Source organism: Fukomys damarensis, unplaced genomic scaffold (assembly GCF_012274545.1).
Source record: "Fukomys damarensis isolate Sample0158 unplaced genomic scaffold, DMR_v1.0_HiC HiC_scaffold_24, whole genome shotgun sequence".
NCBI lineage: Eukaryota > Metazoa > Chordata > Mammalia > Rodentia > Bathyergidae > Fukomys > Fukomys damarensis.
The window spans coordinates 488,411-506,269 of record NW_022900936.1 but is presented as its reverse complement, the minus strand read 5'-3'; the positions used below and the strand labels follow the sequence as shown (position 1 = coordinate 506,269).

The 17,859-nt window shown below is 48.5% G+C and overlaps 3 protein-coding genes and 1 pseudogene across 10 annotated transcripts in view; 2 read left to right on the top strand and 2 right to left on the bottom strand.

Annotated features, from left to right (window-relative positions):
• Window positions 1-12,087, top strand: part of Ybey (ybeY metalloendoribonuclease) — a 21,468-nt gene extending 9,381 nt beyond the window's left edge. The window contains exon 4 of the mRNA XM_010636368.2: window positions 10,549-12,087. Within this exon, the coding sequence (XP_010634670.1) occupies window positions 10,549-10,689 (141 nt within the window). The 3' untranslated portion in view covers window positions 10,690-12,087. The remainder of the gene's footprint in view (window positions 1-10,548) is intronic.
• The window catches only part of CUNH21orf58 (chromosome unknown C21orf58 homolog), a 20,664-nt gene extending 2,814 nt beyond the window's left edge, over window positions 1-17,850 (bottom strand). For 2 of the 6 annotated variants that reach the window (XM_010636372.2, XM_033755938.1), the window contains exons 1-6: window positions 14,062-14,228; window positions 13,476-13,555; window positions 12,874-12,934; window positions 12,030-12,100; window positions 10,124-10,288; window positions 7,158-7,269 (exon numbers count right to left, since the gene is read on the bottom strand). In XM_010636372.2, the coding sequence (XP_010634674.1) occupies window positions 7,158-7,269; window positions 10,124-10,288; window positions 12,030-12,100; window positions 12,874-12,934; window positions 13,476-13,555; window positions 14,062-14,191 (619 nt within the window). In that variant the 5' untranslated portion in view covers window positions 14,192-14,228. Of the gene's footprint in view, window positions 1-7,157; window positions 7,270-10,123; window positions 10,289-12,029; window positions 12,101-12,873; window positions 12,997-13,475; window positions 13,556-14,061; window positions 14,229-15,942; window positions 16,022-17,077; window positions 17,388-17,597 lie in introns of those variants that run through there. The other 4 variants (XM_010636373.3, XM_010636374.3, XM_010636377.3 and 1 more) reach the window with 4 other exon arrangements.
• On the bottom strand, window positions 4,355-5,019 carry LOC104870684 (annotated as a pseudogene).
• The window catches only part of Pcnt (pericentrin), a 104,587-nt gene continuing 104,133 nt past the window's right edge, over window positions 17,406-17,859 (top strand). For all 3 annotated transcript variants that reach the window (XM_010636387.3, XM_010636386.3, XM_010636380.3), the window contains exon 1: window positions 17,406-17,582. In XM_010636387.3, the coding sequence (XP_010634689.1) occupies window positions 17,526-17,582 (57 nt within the window). In that variant the 5' untranslated portion in view covers window positions 17,406-17,525. The remainder of the gene's footprint in view (window positions 17,583-17,859) is intronic.

The window sequence follows — 17,859 nt, the reverse complement described above, 5'->3', positions numbered from 1 at the left end:
GACAGGATCTTACTATGCAGTTCAACCTGGCCTTGAACTCGCTATGTAGCCTAGGGTAGCCTCGAACTTGCATCGGTCCTGCCCAGACTCCCAAGTGCTGGGATTACAGGGTGTACCATCATACCCAGCTGTGGAGCTTTTTTAGCACAGGCACAGGAAGCTAATCTACTCACTAGACCTGGGCATCACACATTCTAACCTGACAATGTGATGGGCAAGCACAACCTTCCCATTCCAGCTAGAAAATGCACAGTGTTGTGCTGCTGGCCTCACTAAAGAAACAGGTCTCCCAGGGCCACCCTCCAAACCAATGCAGGCCCATCACCACAGTGCACTAAGACAGCAGTACCCAGGAGCTGGGATGCCTAAGCCCCATGGCCAGATGTGAAATGGAAAAGAGCCAGACCCCTGCACGCCACAGCTGGTCCTCAAAAACAGCTGAAAAGCAGAGTGTGAAAGGCCCCGACAGCACCCCCATGTTCCTGGGCAGGGCATCACCACCCCTACAACCTCAGCAACAAGTGCATGGGAGTTGGAAGATTCTCCAGGTCAGGCCCTGACACCCCACTTAATCCAGCATGAAAACACCGGAAACCTAGAGAAAGGGCCAGACGTGGTCCCACGCCTGCCTTACAACACATGAGACTACGGTACAATAAGAAGATAATCTTTCCCACATGGCCCAGGGTCCAGTTAATATCCACAGCAATATGCCAAGGTGGACCTAACTGGAAGTACACACAGATGGATCACAAGTCTAAACGTAAGAGAGAAGCAGAACTGCAGAAGAAACTGCAGAATATTTCCCATTACCTTAAGCAGTCAAAGACCTTAATGGACACAGAAGGTACTACCTGTAAAGGAAAAGACAAGCCAGACCTGGTGGCGTGTGCCTATAGTCCCAGTGCTTGGGAGGCTGAGGCAGAAGGATCTCTGTGAGTTCAAGGCCAGTCTAGGCTATCTACTGGGTTCAAGATCAGCTGGAACTACATGGGGAGACCCTGTCTCCAAAAAAGCGGGGGAAACCCCAAAAGCTGAACTTTATCACAGTAAGAGCATCTGGTCAAGGAAATGAAGTATATCTATGCTTGCAGTGCCTCTGTCAAAGAGAACTCATGCAGGAGATCAACCAATTCCTAGGAGTCGATTAGAAAGGAAATTGAATGGGAACTTAATAAGAAAAGCATTTTGTTTTTTATTGGTACTGGGGATTGAACTCAGGACCTTATGCTTGTGAGGCAGGTGGTGGCACCACTGAACTAAATCCCCGGCCCAGAGAAAGGCATATTTAAATGGCCAAAAATAATGAGAAGGTGAAGTGCAGATTACAACTAGAATGAACATGCCCACCAGACTGGTAAAAAGATCTGGAAATACCAAGGATTGGTAACTGGAATTTGTATTCACTCCCTTGGGGTGTAAATGAGTTATAGCCACTTTGGGGAACAATCTTAATTACTTTTTGTCATTGCTGAGACAAAGTACCTGACCCCCAAAGTTAAAGGAAGAAATGTTTATTTTGACTCATGTTATAGAGGTTTCAGTCTGAAATCTGCTGACTCCCAGGCAGGGTGGCATGCCAGCAAAGAGTCTCAGAGCAAAAGATGAGCACCAACAACAGTAAGCAACACACTCTTTCTGTCCCTTATATCTCACCCAGACTCCCTTAGGGCAGATAGCACACACACCCTTAATCCTAGCATTGCACTATGAATCAATCCCAGCATTGCACACTCAAGATCCAGCCCCACCTATGGCTGCATGAGGCTTAGGGAGGACATTTAGATACCAGCCATAACAGGAACCTTTTGCAATGTTTGCTGTGTGCCCCATAGAATGAATGTGTCCACCCCCAGCAGTGTGAGCTGGACATGGTCACAGAAGCAGCCCTGCTGGGAAGGACCAAGTGCCTGGCCTCCCCAACAGTGGGTCAGGAGCACAGTAGAGCAGAGTGACCATCTGAACAACGAGCCAAAGATGCCCACATCCTTGTCCCAAAGTCCTTCATTGCAAGAACTTTGCCGATTTGGTCAAGTATCTTGAGATGGAACGGAAACAATCCAGATACCCATCAGTGGGTGAATGGATAGAGAGAATGTGGCCATCTGTACAATGGAAGGTCATTTAGTGCACACTGGCTACAGTACTGTTGAGCCTTGAGGATATACTAAGGGAAATAAGTAATCACAAAAAGATACTCTAATCCACTGATAAGATCCATCCAAAGCAGTCCAACTCACAGAAACAAAGTAAATGGTGGCTCTGGGGGCTGAGGGCACTGCAGTCCAACAGCCATAGTTTCAAGATTTGCAAGAAGTGTCAGCCATGGTGGTACAGGTACTTTGAGAGGAATTTTAGGGGAACTGGACACAGTGGCACAGGACTGTAACACCAGCTTCTTGGGAGGCTAAGGCAGGAAGGTGGCAAGTTTAAGTCCCCCCGGCAATTTAGCAAGACTCTGTCTCAAAATAAAATAAGAACTAGGAATGTGGTTCAATGTGAAGGCCCTGGGTTGAATCCCCAGTACCACAAGAGAGGAAGCGTAGGGGGTGGCAGAGTGCTGCCCACACCCACAGGGCCCTGGTTCTGACCCCAGGAAGGTTGGTCTAAGATAAACTGAAGGGTAATAAAGATTCCAGGCAGATCCAAATACATCAGGTAAACCCAAACAGGTATCTTCTGTACAAAATTAGTTGCACTGGCATCTATTTTTGTGATTTAAAAACAGAATTGAAACAGCACAAGTGCTTTTAATATTTTGTATTTTTAGGGGTTTTTTTGTTTGTTTGTTTGGTTGTTTTTTTTTTTTTTTTTTGAGACAGGGTCTCACTATGTAGTTGAGACTGACCTGGAACTCACTTTGTAGCCCAGGCTGGCCTCAAGCTCACAGCGATCCTCCTGTCTCAGCCTCCCAAGTGCTGGGATTACAGGCATGCGCCACCATGCCCAGCAATATTTTGTATTTTTAAATTCAAACACTTGATCCAGTTGGAACTTGTTTTGATATAAGGAGTGAGGTAATTTCAATTTTACTTTCTCTAAATAGCTATTAAATGTCTAATGTTTTATCACTGACTTTTTTTTTTTTTTTTTTTTGGTACCGGGGATTGAACTCAAGTCCTTGCACTTGCAAGGCAGGTGGCAAAACTATTGAGCTAAATGCCCAGCCCATCACTGACTTTAAATGCCAATTTTTCTCATGGCATAGAAACATCTGCATCTCCATGCCTGCACTCATAGGTACATGTGTACACACACACACACACAAACACACAGGCACATACAAGGCACATGTGCACACACAGCACGTGTGCACAGAAGCATGTGTGTCTTACTTTTCTTGTTGCTAAGACAAAATAACCAATATCACAGGTTAAAGGAGGAAAGGTTTATTCCTGCTCACAGTTTTTTATTTTGTTTGTTTTGGGTTTTTTTGTTTGTTTGTTTTTTGAGACTGGGTCTCACTAGGTAGCTGAGACTGACCTGGAACTCACTATGTAGCCCAGGCTGGTCTCGAACTCACAGCGATCCTCTTGCCTCAGCCTCCTGATTTGGATTACAGGTGTGCGCCACCATGCCTAGCTCCTGCTCACAGTTTGTAGAGGCTTCCCTCCATAGCTGACTCCAATGCAGGGTGGCATGACAGAGGGGCATCAAGAGGAGAGCAGTCCATAGTATGGCAGGGAAGGTAGAAGGCAGTGAGCCATGAGCCTGCCTCTCCCTTTTATCCTTTCCAGGCTATCTGCCTTTGGGTGGTGCCATCCACACCCAAGGGTGGCCTTATCCACAACCAGAACTATGCTAAACCAGCAATTGGATGAATTTAGGAATCACACACCCTTAATCCCAGCATCAAATACCCTAGATCCAGCAACCTCTGAAAAGCCCCACTTATGACTGCATGAGGCTTTGGGGAGACATCTAGATATAAGCTATAACACACAGGCATACATGTATGCCACTATGCCTGGCCAGTCTTCTCTCTTACACATCTTGTTTTCTTCCTAGAGCCTAGAGATATCATTTATAAGAGGGTTTGTTTGTTTTGTTTGTTTGTTTGTTTTGCAGTTCTGGAGATTGAATCCAGGGTCTTGATGTGCTAAGCACATACTCTTCCATGGGTTTCTTTTTTTTTAAGGCAATAAAAGGAAGCTTTTTTTTTATTCAAAGGTATGACTGGATAGACAGACTTGTTTACAACCATTCTTGCAAAATAGTTTAAAATAATTATTACCAACTTCTTTGTAAACAGTAGAAATATCCCTCCATTCTCATGACCCTAATTTTTGGTGAGTAATGTACATGATTAGGCAGAAATAGGCAGGTTCACACCAGAAGATTAATTATCAAATGCTCAGTCAAAACTCCATTGGTGGCCTCCACTTCTTTGTTGATTTCTTTTCCCACTTTATCTTTACCATCTTGTAAACTTCTTGACCAACCTCCCTGCTGTCTGTTTCCTAATCAGCTACCAAATTGACCATCTGCCTGGCCAGATCTGCCACTTGACCAGCCACTCTTCTGAAATTAGATGATATATTTCCATTGTAACATTCAATTTCAGGTCATTTGGGTGCCACTGAGAATATCCAGTCTTATCCTGTAACCTTTCTGACTCAGTTGTAGTAACATCAAAGAAAACCCCAAACTTCCTTTTAGGAGGAATATTCTGATAATTTGGGGTACAGCACTCCTACTTAGCTTTCTGTTCAGTTCTTTCTAAGCACAGCTGACGTCCTGCATTTCTCCTGGGCTTTCCAGAGTATTGGCCACCAGTCCCTTAGCAGAGGTGATCAAATGATGTGGTTCAAAGCTTGATGAAAGGTGGCCTAATGCCGCAGCCAGTATGTCCAGTGCTGCTTTCTCTTCTATCACTCTCTGAGCTGATGGTCAGAAAAAAATCAACTATATCATAAGAAACAGAAGCCAGAGACCCAATGGCATCCACGCTTTTAGATCTAAGTCCATTGTAGAAGGAACACCTACACATTTAAAAGGAATTCCTGCTTTTTTTTTTTTTTTTTTTTTTTTTTTTTTTTTTTTTTTTTTTTTTTTTTTTGTACTGGGGATCAAACTCAGGACCTTGCACTTGCAAAGCAGGTGACAGAACTACTGAACTAAATCCCCAGCCCCAGGAATTCCTGCTTTTTGGTCCACACATCTTAAGTGACTATTTTCTCTTGGTTGATAAAAACATATGCAAATCTCTGTCCAGTCGGCTCTTCCTGTGCATCTGGAGTGGTGGGTGTAGGACCCAACGTCCTCTGGAGGAGAACTTTAAACAGCAGGTCAAACTCATGAATGTCCAAACCACAGGTAGCCACATTAGTGACCACCAAGAGTTTAAAACTACTTCTCTGAAGCCTTTCAATATAATTTCTCTTTGTGACTGTGTAATGCCCCCATGTAGACACTAGGAATTCTGTTTTATATGTTTTATTAATGGCCATTTCAGTTACATTCTTCTTGGTCTCACAGAAGATAATAGCCCACCACAGACCCACCACATACTTGGAGAATGTTTCCATTAACTGCTGATCTCTGAGACCAGTGGCACTGGATGGCCAAATGTTCCTCACGAGTTGCAGCCTTTTGAGCCATTTTCTCAACAAGGTGAATGCATTCATACCTGGATTATATAATTTTTTGCAACTTTATATACCCAATGGGCAAGTTGTACAAAAAAGTAAAGTCTGAGGATTATATTCAGAATAAATTTTGTGGGGTTCATGGATAAGACGTTCAACTTGTTCAGCAAAACCTAAATCTAACATTTGATTGATTTAATCAAGTACTACATGGCACAGTTTAGAAAGATCTAAACAACTGTTTTTGATATGACCAAGGGTCCCAACCTAGATGTCAGTACCTTCTGAATATGATTAACTTGGGTTTGATGTGATATTCCACCATAAAAGGCCAGAGTGAGTTCCTATTTATATCTTTGAAGTATTTGGCTACTTGGTTTGCTAGTTTTCTTGTTGGAGCCAAAACAAATATCTTTGGTAAGTAGCTTTCAGAATTGTTCCTTTATTTCTTTGGAGCCTTTTAATCAAGAATATGGCAAAAGAGAATGCCTTTTCTGTTTCTGTCTGTTCTTGAGCAATTAAATCTTTCCTTCAGTTTTTTTTTCAATTTTTAAAATTAATTTTTTGGTACATTTTAATCTTTCCTTCCATTTGACCCAGCTATTTCCCTTCTTGGTATCTTCTTTAAAGAATTAAAATTATCACACCACAGCGATATATGCTCACCCATGTTTATAGTGGCACAATTTGTAATGGCTTAATCTTGGAAACAGCCCAAATGCCCATCAAAACATGAATGGATAAAGTTTTTTCTTGTTATACAATTGAGTACTACTTGCCATAAAGAAGGATGAGCTTGAAGCATTTCTAGCTCGGTGGATATACCTTGAGACCATACTCTTAAGTGACACACATGTTTAAATACCAACAGAAATTGGAGAAGATTCCTTCTTTCTATTCAGAAGTTAGTGTCTCCTCTAGTTAGTTTATTATCACTTGATTTATGAGACCTTTCTAAGATGACACCCATGGTGATTTTTTTCTCACATTCTCCATACCTCCGTTTGATAGATCCTTTCTTCTTGATTTATGAGATGTGGAAAATTCATCTGAAAGTCTGTGAAATCCTTCTTCAGTGTTTCCATTTAGCTCCTGTTTCATTTTTGCTTTGGGGGGCTTGGGAGCATCCAGGTCACCTGTAGCATCATTTTTTCTTGTTTCTGATGGTTTCTTGATTTCCTTCTATCACTCCAGCATTAGGTAGTGTGTTTTCAGCTTATCTTGTTTATATCTGCATAGCCACTCTGTCTCTCCTTCCTTTGGCTCTCAAATTCTTCCATGGGGCTCCCGTGGAACTCCTAAAGGAGTTTTTCAGAAATTACTGGACACTGCCACCTCCCTCTGGGCACAGTGGCTACTACCGGCAGTGACTGTGAAAGGAAATGGGAAGAGGGCGGCTGCCCAGTCAGGGCTGTGCATCACTTCCCTCTTCCATAGATTTATTAAAATTAAAATTATTTCCATGTTCAATAACCAAAAGCTGATCCTAAATGACTATCCTGATAACAAAATATTTGCTCTTTCAGTAGACAGTTTCATACACCCACGACAATACAGCAGCTCACTTACCGTCCTTAATGCTTCCTGACCTTTGAGAGGCACAGGCCTGAGGAGGAGGAATCTGTGCAATGAGTGGCTGTTGAGGCAGCTGCTGAATGATGGTGGCAGGAGGCTGGGGGACCTGAGTAGAGCCAGATGATGAGCTACCTGAGTGCAGCCTTGGAGACCGTGCTCTACTACCCCATCCACTCCTCCTTCCATCCCTCCCCCATTCACCCATCCACTTATTCCTCCACAAACACACATCCATCTACCTTCCCATCATCCACCCACCCACATGCTTACCCGTTCCTCCACCTCCCTATCTATCCTGCCCTCCTTTCCACTCATCCATCAGCCTATCCCTCCACCATGATACTTTCCTTTCTCCCTCCACTCATCGATGCAACTCATACATCCATTCCTCTACACGTCCGTCCTTCCCTTTTCCCTCCACTCATCTATCCACTCATCCATCCCTCTGCCCATCCATACATCCCTTTCTCTTACTCATCTATCCATGCATCCATTAGTCTGTCCATCCACCTACTTACCCACCTTTACATCCACCCATCCGTCCACCTGTCCCTCTGCCCACCCATCCCTCTGCCTACTCATCCATCCACCCACCCACTCATCCAGCTTTTCATCCACCCCTCCATCTACTTACCCATTTATCTACCCATTCACCCATTCCTCTACCCATTTTTCTCCCCATCTATATATTTAGTCATCCATCCATCCATCCATTGAAGGAGAACTTTAAATTATTAACACCAAAGGTTGAATAAATTGTTGACTAGAAAGATATTCGAGTCTGGATGTCTGGATGTACATAATATTTTTAGTGATTCCCACGTTTCTTGTCTTCAGCAGGGTAAGATTATGTCTGGTTTCATTTTTGAAAATCTTTAGTAGGCCTGGGGATCTAGCTCAGTGGTGCCACCGCCTGCCTCTCAAGTGCAAGGTCCTGAGTTCGATCCCCAGCACCCCCCCCCCAAAAAAAAACCCTTCAATATGCACATTTAACACTTGGTATAGGCAGTCATTTTGGAAGGGTACAGTGGTATTTCACTATGGTTCTCAATTGCATTTCCCTAATGACTAATTATGTAGGGACTCCAGGGCAAACCTTGCATCTAATGGCTGAATCATCTGATAGATGCTCACATTTCTGTCTCAGTGACCTGTCTATCCTGGCACCAATACCAACTTGACCAATTGCTGTGGCTTGTTCATGCTCTATAGGAAGTGTATGGCACTTGTGAGCAGAATTTCTAGCTCCTTTTCTGAGTGAACATAAATGAGCAGTAATTTCCAGAAAACAGCAGAAATACCTGAGTTTTATTTCTTTTGGTGCAGTGCTGGAGATGGAATTCAGGAGTGCTCTACCAATGAAATACATCTCCAACCCTTTGAATTTTGAGACAGAACCTCGCTAGGTTGCCCAGGCTGGGTTTGAACTTGTAGTCTTCCTGCTTCATCCTCCTGAGTAGCTGGAACTAGGGGTATACACCACCACACCCAGCCAAAATCTGTATCAGTCCTCTTCTGGACATGCAAGTCTAGCGTGACCTTGTCTCCATTGACAGAAAGAATGGCATAGACCAGAGGCTGGTGAGTTTTTCTACAGAGGTCCAGGCAGTAAATTGCTTAGACTCATGGGCCACACAGGCTCTGCTGTGGCCTGGCTGGATGTCCTGTTGTGGACCACAGTGGCCACAAATGGATACTGCTGACTTGAAGAGCAGCCACAGGCAGATGTGAACACAGGGTCCTGGTCCCACAGAACTTCATGAACATCGAAATGTTCATTTCTCATCATGTTCATGTGTTACATTACAAAATATTACTGTTTTTATTTCCCAAACATTAAAAAGTGGAACTGGGAGGAGGATCACAAGTTTAAGCCCAGTCTAGGCCACTTAGACCCTGCCCTCCAAAAAGGGCTGGGAATGTAGCTCAGTGCAAAAGTCCTGGGTTTTCAACCCCATTACTGAAAAACAAAAACAAAAAACAACCGGTACCGGGTGCAGTTCAGTGGTAGAGCACTTGTCTAGAATGCCCAAAGCCCGGGGTCTGATTCTTAGCACTGCAAAGCAAATGAACATGAAACCATCCTTGTCTCTCAGGGCTAAAGCCAGCCTCTACCCCTGGCAAGGACAGTGAAGTGTTCCTGAACCTCTGCATCTTTCCTGCTGCCAGGACTTCCAGCCTCAGGGTCTCCAAGCCAGCCCTGGGGTGTTTACCAGTGCCTAGGGCCTTCTCGCCTCAGGCTAACACTGAGAAATGTAGGTATGATGAGTCTGATAAACCTGCAGGGACACAGCCCATCCACAAGAGGGAACCTGGGGGCCCCACTCGCACAAGTTCCTAAGGCTACCCCTTCCCAGTCTGTTCCTTGGCCAGGTGCTGCTACTGCCAGCATCACTCGCCAAAGGGTAAGTGTCTTCCATGTCACCAACCTACCCCAGAACCTCCTCCAGTTGCCCGCCCTCTCTTTTCACCAAACACTCTGCACCCCATTACAGTGAGTCCCCCATCCTCACCATGCTAGGTCTGGGCTTCTACCTCTTCTATGCCTGGGCCTCTTACTGCTCCCTTGTATTTAAGAAGTCAGTTGTTTTCTGTTGCTCATAACCCATAGTGCTGAAAACTATGGGAAGCTCTTGACACAATAACACTGTGTCACTCTGCCTTTGGTGTTAGGGTCTCAGCAGCCCTGGTCCTTATGAAGTTATGGAATGAGAGGTTGTGTTTCCCTGAACGCAGGGCCCTGGTCCCACCTATCAGGATGCCGGGGATCTGTGTGCCCTGAGGACTGACCAGCATGCCCAAGTTGTATCATGGCCGTTGCACCTCTGAGTGGGCTCTTGTGCTGCAGGAGCCTCAATGGGAAGTGGTAGGAGATTCTGGCAGCACAGCCCCCATAGTGAGGTCTGTCTTTCCCAACAGCACCCCCACCAAAGCTGATGTTTTCATCTGGCCCTTCTTACCTGGTGCTGGATGATTCTCAGTTGCTCTGGGGCTGGCAGGGGTGGGGAGGCAGTAGGATAGATGCCCATGGGGGGTGCTTCTGGGAGCAGGGCTGGTCCCAGAGCCCCTCCACGGGCCCCCCTCCAGGTCTGGGCCGAGGGGCACTCATCCAGGAGCTGCTGTTCCTGCAAGGCCAACAGATCCTGTGCACCTAGCAAGGCATGGTGGGGAGGTCCCTTGGACCTGAGCACCAAGCTGTCAGCCTACCCAGGGCACAGGAGCCCTTGATGCTCAGACCGTTGGCTCAGCCCAGGGCTATCTAAACTGAAGCCAGGACCCAAAAGCAGGGTCAAAGACCCTGTGTGCCCCTAGGGGAAATACATACCACTGCTTTTAAAATTTATCAAATAATTTAAACAAGTTTCTGGTTATTGTATTCCCTCAGCCAATGGAGTCTAATCACTCTTTCAAGCATGAGGTCCCTGGCCAGATAAGGAGCCAACCTGCTGCCACACAGTGCTGGGTAACAGATGAAGACTACTTGGCCACAGACCCTTCTTGCTGCAGGTCAGGTTTGTTTGGATGAAGCCCTGACACCCTACAATCAGACTTCCTGTGAGAGCTGCACCTTTCTCGATATTGCCACCTCCTTCAGTGTGTGTGCCTGTGTGTGCCCAGCAGACTCCTTCTGGGGAAGTGACTACGGTGTCCCCATTCACTGTTCAGCTGCCCAACCTGACTCTTGGCATGAAAAGATCAGTCCCCCGCACCCAAAAGGCCTCCCGGGCCTGTAGCCTCAGTAAAGTGGGTCTCCACTGCAGTGAGCTTTGCCCAGGTCTGCTTGAGGTATGGGCTCACGTAGGGAATCAGGGACCCACCTGGGGATGGCCACATTTAAGTCCTGCTTTTGTTGAAAGCACTGGCTCTTTACTTGCTCCTGCAGATGCCAGTGGGTAACTAAAAGCTGGATTGCACTTGGCATCTCTACCTTCATTTCGTATCTGTTTTTTATTGCCTTAAGCTCTTGGTCAGATCCCTGCTCAGCTCTGCACATAGGCCTCTTAATCATGTAAGGAGTGTCTCTCTAAAAACTGGTGATTCAAGGTTTATTTGATCGAACTTTACCTAACCTACTTCACTTTTCTTCAAGACTGAGGACAGCAAGATAAGAGTAACTAAGATTATTTTTAAGACTCGAGGGGCCATTCAAGTGCCTGCTTTTACAGTGTCCTGTCCCAGGCCCCCAAAGCAGCACCTGGATGCCTCTCGCCTTAGCCTCTCATCAAAAACCCAAACCCACCTTGGATTCCAGCAGAGCCTCACAGACAGACCACCCATGGCATGACTTTCCTCCAAAGCAGAGCCAATTCTGCGTTGGATCTGGATCAGCCTCTCCAGCCACAGGACCTCTCCAGAGCCAGCTCACAGAACCAGAGTCCTGGTCATGATCAACTTGACCTTTGCCCACCCGTGCACTCCAGGAAAGCTGATTCCTCGCCTTCCCTAATGTCAGTTCAGTCTCTGTCAAACCTGGGCCCCTTCAGCTCTTCTCAATCTGGAGTTGCTGTCACATTTTCTTTTCCTTCTCAGTTAAAAGCTTTGCCTACGTCTTGCATATTTTTTGGCCTGGTTTTCAATTTCTGTTATTAACTAGCCACCCCCCGACACCATGTGATATCACCTGGAGGACAGGGGACTTGGGGTACCAAGGATATGAGGAGGGGTTATGAGGGACTTTGGGATCCTAGGGGGAGCATGAGGTGAGCCCAGGGTGTGGAGACTACCCAGAGTTCCAGGTCTACCCTCAGGGTACAAGGCCTTACCCAGGGGCATGAGACCTGGCATGGGGGGACAGGGCTTGGGAGGCATGAGGTGTGGTGGGGTTGGCCTGCCGGGGTTGAGAGGCTTGCCTGATGCTGGGCCTACCCGGAGTCTCAGCAGAAGCTCCCTCCTCCTCCGAGCGCTCTGCAGGGCCTCATCCGGCCTGTCGTTGTGTCCTGAAGGAAGCACATTCCTTGCCCACTGAAGAAGGCTCCAGGGAGACCCAGAGCCTCCCAAAAATGCTCATGAGTGCCATGGTAGGAAAGGGCACCTTGGGGAGTCAGTCTGATCAGTGGGGCAGGGCCCTCTGGGCCTGGGTGCTGAGGCTCCTGCCCCCTACACTCAGGGCAGCAGCAGTGCCCCAAGTGCTGCACCTGAAAACATGGCTCTCCTTGATGGAGGGAAGGCCTTGGAAGGGTCTGGTGGCTCTAGGCATCTACCAGAGCTGGGCCACGGGATTGCTCCTGGTACAGATGTAGCCTTAGTTGCCCCTCACTGGCCCTGGGTCATATGGCCATGTGTGCATTGCTCCACCGGAATTTAGGTCCCCATGCTGCACACCAGGCTCTCAGAGCACCAGATCCTAAAGAACAAGACCTCCTTATTTCCTGTTGCCCCAACCTCCCTGAGCCTAGATTCAGTCACCAGGTAATAATGAGGACCAGACCAAACCCCACCTGACCCTGGGAGTTCAGAGCTCTAGAGTCAGAATGGTGTAGTCTGACCAGATGGGACCACTCCCCTGTTTACCCACAGAACAGGATGGGAACACACTCTCTCTAGGCCTTAAAGAAACAGAGTAGGGTGTCTGTGAGAACAAAAGTCTTCTTGCTCTCAGTGAGGAGGAAGCGTTTTGGGGTGGAGGTATTTCCCAAGGGCTGCCACCTCTACTGCCCCTGCTGGCTGTCCCACTTCTGCCTATGAGGGTCTATGTAGCCTGGGCTCCTACCTGATACCAGGTGGGTGACCTCAGAGCCCCCTTCCACGTTCTCTCGCTCTTGCTCCAGCTTCTGTGAGGAACAGAGGCTGTGACAGTGATGTTGGCTGTGTGGCCGTTGCCCAGACTGCCATGCTGGGGACAGGAAGCGTGGGTGAAGTGGGAGGCAGGGGCTATGCTGGTTGTGTGATCAATGTAGCAAACATCTCAAACACAGTGGCTGCTGAAGAGCACCCTGCTCACCACCACCAGGCCCTGGACTTGGGGCCACAGTTGGTGGAGAGGAGGAATGAAGGTGGGTGACACAGAGAAGGCCTGCAGCTCCCAGACCACCCAGAGCCCAAGCAGGGGAAGAAGACAAAGCAGGGTGTGGGAAGGACCGGGCTCAGCCTTGGGGCTGTGTTGAATGCCAACTTTGGAAACCACTAAAAGAAACTAATTTGTACTAAACACATGCAAAGAAACAGAAAAAGCACATTTCATTATGAGACTACAAACCACTGGAAAGGATTGCTTTAGAAGAACACGTTCACAGTTTATAGACAGATGCAACTAACTTTGCCTGGCACCTTTATCTCTTAAACTCAAAGCTGAGCAGCATCCAGGAGTTGTACCTGTTCCAAGAGCCTCAGTGTCAGCCGGGTCATTTGGTCTGCCACCGATGAGTCCAGCATTGTGGGGTCCTCTGAGGTGGCTGCAGAGAGGCAGGAGGCCCACACACTCGCTAGTGCTCAGTGGTTCTAAGTGGGAGGACTCTCACTGTCATGGCAGGTTCCTCTGTGTAGGGTTTAGCTAGCCTCCTGGAAACCAGCCTTGGAGACAGTGAGTGCCAATGCACAGGAGGAGGTATGTCCCTCTCTGGATTGCAAGGTCAGGAGCACGGGAGGCCTGGTTGCTAGGTTTCCACTGAGTCCTTCCTGAGCTGCGTCTCTGGGCTCTCTGTAAACACTGATCAGCAGGTGTGGATAGGCAGGGTGAACTGGAGGCAAAGGGGTGAACACTAGACTCCTGGCAACACCCACCTCAGGACCAAGCCTGGAGAGAGGTGGGGAGGAGGCCCTAACTATGGCCTCTGCCCCTCATGGGGACCCTTAGAGCTAGTAGTGAAGGACACAGTTGGATACTGGGAGGACCGTGGGAGGGGTGCTTGTCAAGGACAGAAAGGAGGGGCCAGGACGGGAGGCACATGGGGAGACCCACCCCATGGCCAACAGCCAGCAGCCAGAACCTGGCAGGACACCAGCCCTGCTCCAGGTGGGGATAGCTCTGTGTTGATCTGGGCCAGAGATGGGAAGAGAATAGTTCTCTCAGGGAGACGCTTGGGCTGCATGGTGGAGCAGATGAGGACAGAAGGAGGAGGTCACGTATTGTGGTTCTATGCTGCAGAACGGCAAAGGTCAGTCCCACTGAGGAAGCAGATGAAGCACAGGAAAGGAACCCAGCAATGGAAGTAGCTGGGAGTTGGGCCAGCATGGTAGGCTTGAGTGGCACCTGGAACCCAGATGATCCCACATCAGACCAGACATTGGTTTCAGAGTCCCACAAATCGTATTGGCATCTATGGTTCCACACACTGTGTGATTCTGAGAACTTCAGGCATAGGAATGGGGCAGAGATGGCCGGGTGCCCTGATGGAGTCCTCAGAGCCGCTCCTACTGGATTTGGTGCAGCCCAACCACTGGGCCTGGAGGGTGGGCCTGCCACAAACGCTGCATCCATTCCTTTGCTACAACAGAGGCCTGGCCCTGCTCTCCTGTCATCCCACCTGTCTTGCCTTCTGCGGGTAGGGTCCTGGGATCCTCACTGACACCACAGGCCCAGCAGACACAGCTGGTCTAGATGCTAGTGTGTGTCCACAGCCTTCCTGATGCTGGTGGTCTTGAGACATAAACAAGAGGTCTGATTGTGCACAAAATGTGCTAAATTAGTTTAGTTAAGCAACTAAAGGCAGCTAGGAGACAAGCCTCAGTGGGCTAACACCTTCCACTGGGCATGGGTTTCAACTTTTATTTATGTTGCCATTAGTGGTCTTGAACTCATGGGCTCAAGCGATCCTCTAGCCTTAGCCTCCCCTGCAGCACACACTATTGCATCAGAGAAGTGTTTTGTTTTTGTGGTACTAGGGTTTGAATCCAGCTCTTTACACTGAGCTATATCCCCAGACCTTTTTTATTTATTTTGAGACAGATGGTCTCACTAAATTTCTAGGTTGCCCAGGTTGGGCTCAAAGGTGAGATCCACCTACTTCAGCTTCCCAGAGTGCTGTTGTTATGCTTTGGGTCTAGATGGCCCCCAAATCCTCACACAGTCATAGGTGTGGGACATTTTTGGAGGTGGCTGAATCTAGAATGTGTGATGCTGGGATTAAGGGTGTCTGGTTACTAATCCACTACACATAAGTGATTAGCTTGGTATTGCTCTAATCTGGGTAGTCTGGATGGGCAAAATGGGGCACAGAGACACTGTTAAGGTCATTTGTTGCTTTTGCTGTCTTTTGCTGCCATGAACTGTTGTCCTTCTGCCACCCTGACTTGGAAAGAGCCAATTATGGACTGAAACCTCTATGAGCTATAAGCTAAATAAACTTTTCCTTCTTTAACTTTGAATGTCAGGTATTTTGTCTCAGAAACAAGAGAAAGGTAACTAAGACAGCCATGTGCTTCTAGTCACACTCCAGCTAAGGAGATAGCATCCTTTTTACATTAATACCAACTGTGATGCCACTGATGGTGGTGAGGGTAGAGAGAATTGTTCTTCTCCAAAGTAACTTCTAGCCAAAGTAACTCCAGCTTGTAGCAGCTCCTACAAGGTGCTGAGGCTATGTGCCACGCTGCAGTACAACAGTCACCCACTGGTGTGGCTGGACACACCATGCTGAGATTGACAGTTTCCTGGTAAGAATAGGGTGGGATGGAGTTACATGTAACTTTTCTCAAGTTTTCTACTCTCTGGTCTGCTTTGCTGTTTAATTAGAGCCTCATAGGACCAGTAGCTTAGCAAAGACAGGCTGTTGACTTTTGTGGTGCTGTAGCCCATAAGCTGCCCACTGTGTTGTAACTCTTACTGAACTCATTTACTCACCAAGCTGGGCGTGGCTGAGTCATTCTTTGGACTGTTGATGCCTTTTCAATTTGGAGGTAGAGGTGTCTTTTAAGTCCTTCTGGGAAATTAAAGAAGCAGTGAGGAAAGGGAAAAGGAGACTAAGGCTATTAAATTCACCTGTCTCCCACCTGGGCCCACATGATGCATCCAGCCTGGCAGTTGTGCTGAGTGACATGAATGCTTTGGATGGAAGTCAGTAAGTCAGCATATCTATATATGCTTCCTATGATCCTGACTGCAATAAGAATCTGAATGCTCATCAAACTGGGCCATGACATTGCTTGCACATCTTGTCATCTGGCTTGCACCGAGTAGAAGCCAAGGAACGAGTCATAATTCCGTGACACTTCAGACTCCCACAATGACCATATAGAAAAGCCACATGAAAATTCTAAGTTTATTTTTAGAGCAGTTTTAGATTCAAAGAAAGTTGAGTACAGCACACTGCATTATGAAAAACCATTTGCTATCTATGCGGAAGACCCCAACAGTTCCTCCTCTCACCAGGAGAGGCTGTTTTGCCCTCTCCGTGATGGAAATACTCCATCACTGGCACTGCACCCTCATGAGACCAGGAAGGCTCTTCAGCCGGAGCAGACCTCCTTCCGAAGCCCTAGAACAGATACATTCCAGGCTCCTCAATTTCCTCATCTGGGCAAGCTTTGTGACAGAGGCTGCAGACGCTTAAAGGCTGGAAAGAATACATGGGCCTGGGAAGGCCCTCGGTGGCTTCCTGTCTCTGGAACTCTAGTACCGGCAGGGCCGCAGTCCTGCTCCTGAGGGAATAATTCCAGGCTGCCCCTGGCTTTTGGCTCCTTGGGTCCAGGAATCAGTAGGCAAAGGGACAGTGTGTTGGCGGGGCCAGGACGGAGTCTCAATGATTCTGCCAGGAGCTGTCTGCAAATGCGGAATAGGCGATCCTGCACCAGGCCTACAGGCCTGGGACGAGGTCTGGGGGGGGGTCCTGCTAAGGCGCCGAGGCATCAGCCAGTACGCGGTGGGGTGGTGGTGTTGGGGAGTGGGGTGGCTGTGGGTGGGTGTTTACAATCAAGCCAGACGCTTGGCTAGCCTGGCTAACCCCGCCTCGTTTCCCCCAGGTTTCGCGTGTACCCACGTGGACCGAAACCAGCGGTCTCCAGCAAGCAGAGCCTCTACAGAGGAGGCCTGGCCGGAGAACAGCAACGCGCGTGAGCCCAGCCAATTTGCCTGTGGGAGGGCGTTCGACAGCGCGGAACAGCGGCGCGAACAGTCTGTGGAGTACCGGCCAATCACAACGAGCCCCGGGCACACCGTGCTCCTTTTATTGGTCCTGCTTGAGAGACCGGTACGTCAGTCAGCCAGTCAGAGACTGGCAGAGCAAAGCTCCGCCCGGGACACGTCTACCTAGCACGCATGCTCTAGGAACACACGGCCTTCGATTGGACGCGCTGCGGGGCGGGACCACAGAGCTGACAGTTGTCGGCGGGGAGGGCGAACGGGAGAAGGGGAGGGAGTGTAAATAGACTGAGGGCGGTGTCGCGTCGGCTCAGCCACCTCCAGACTACTCGTGAGGAGTCCCAGAGATGGAAGAAGATGAGCAAGAGCAGCGACGCAGGAAGGTGGAGGCCGGGAGAGCGAAGGTAAACAGCGCTTGCCTCTTTCTCGCGCTGCTGCGAATAGAAGTTCTCGGGGTAGCTTTCGTGCCCGGTACCGCCGCCTGCCAGCAGCGGACGCGGTTGTGCTGGGGCAGCCGCTGAGGCCCTGTATTTTCCGCTGGCTCTGCCGCTGGTAGCCCCCCTCTCGGCCGCCGCCATCTTGAATCCGCCGCCCTCGCTCCGGGCCCGCCCCCGCCGCTTACCCAGCCAATAGTCGGCCAGGATGCGCGTCTCCTCGCGGGCAGCCAGGCGGTGGGCAAAC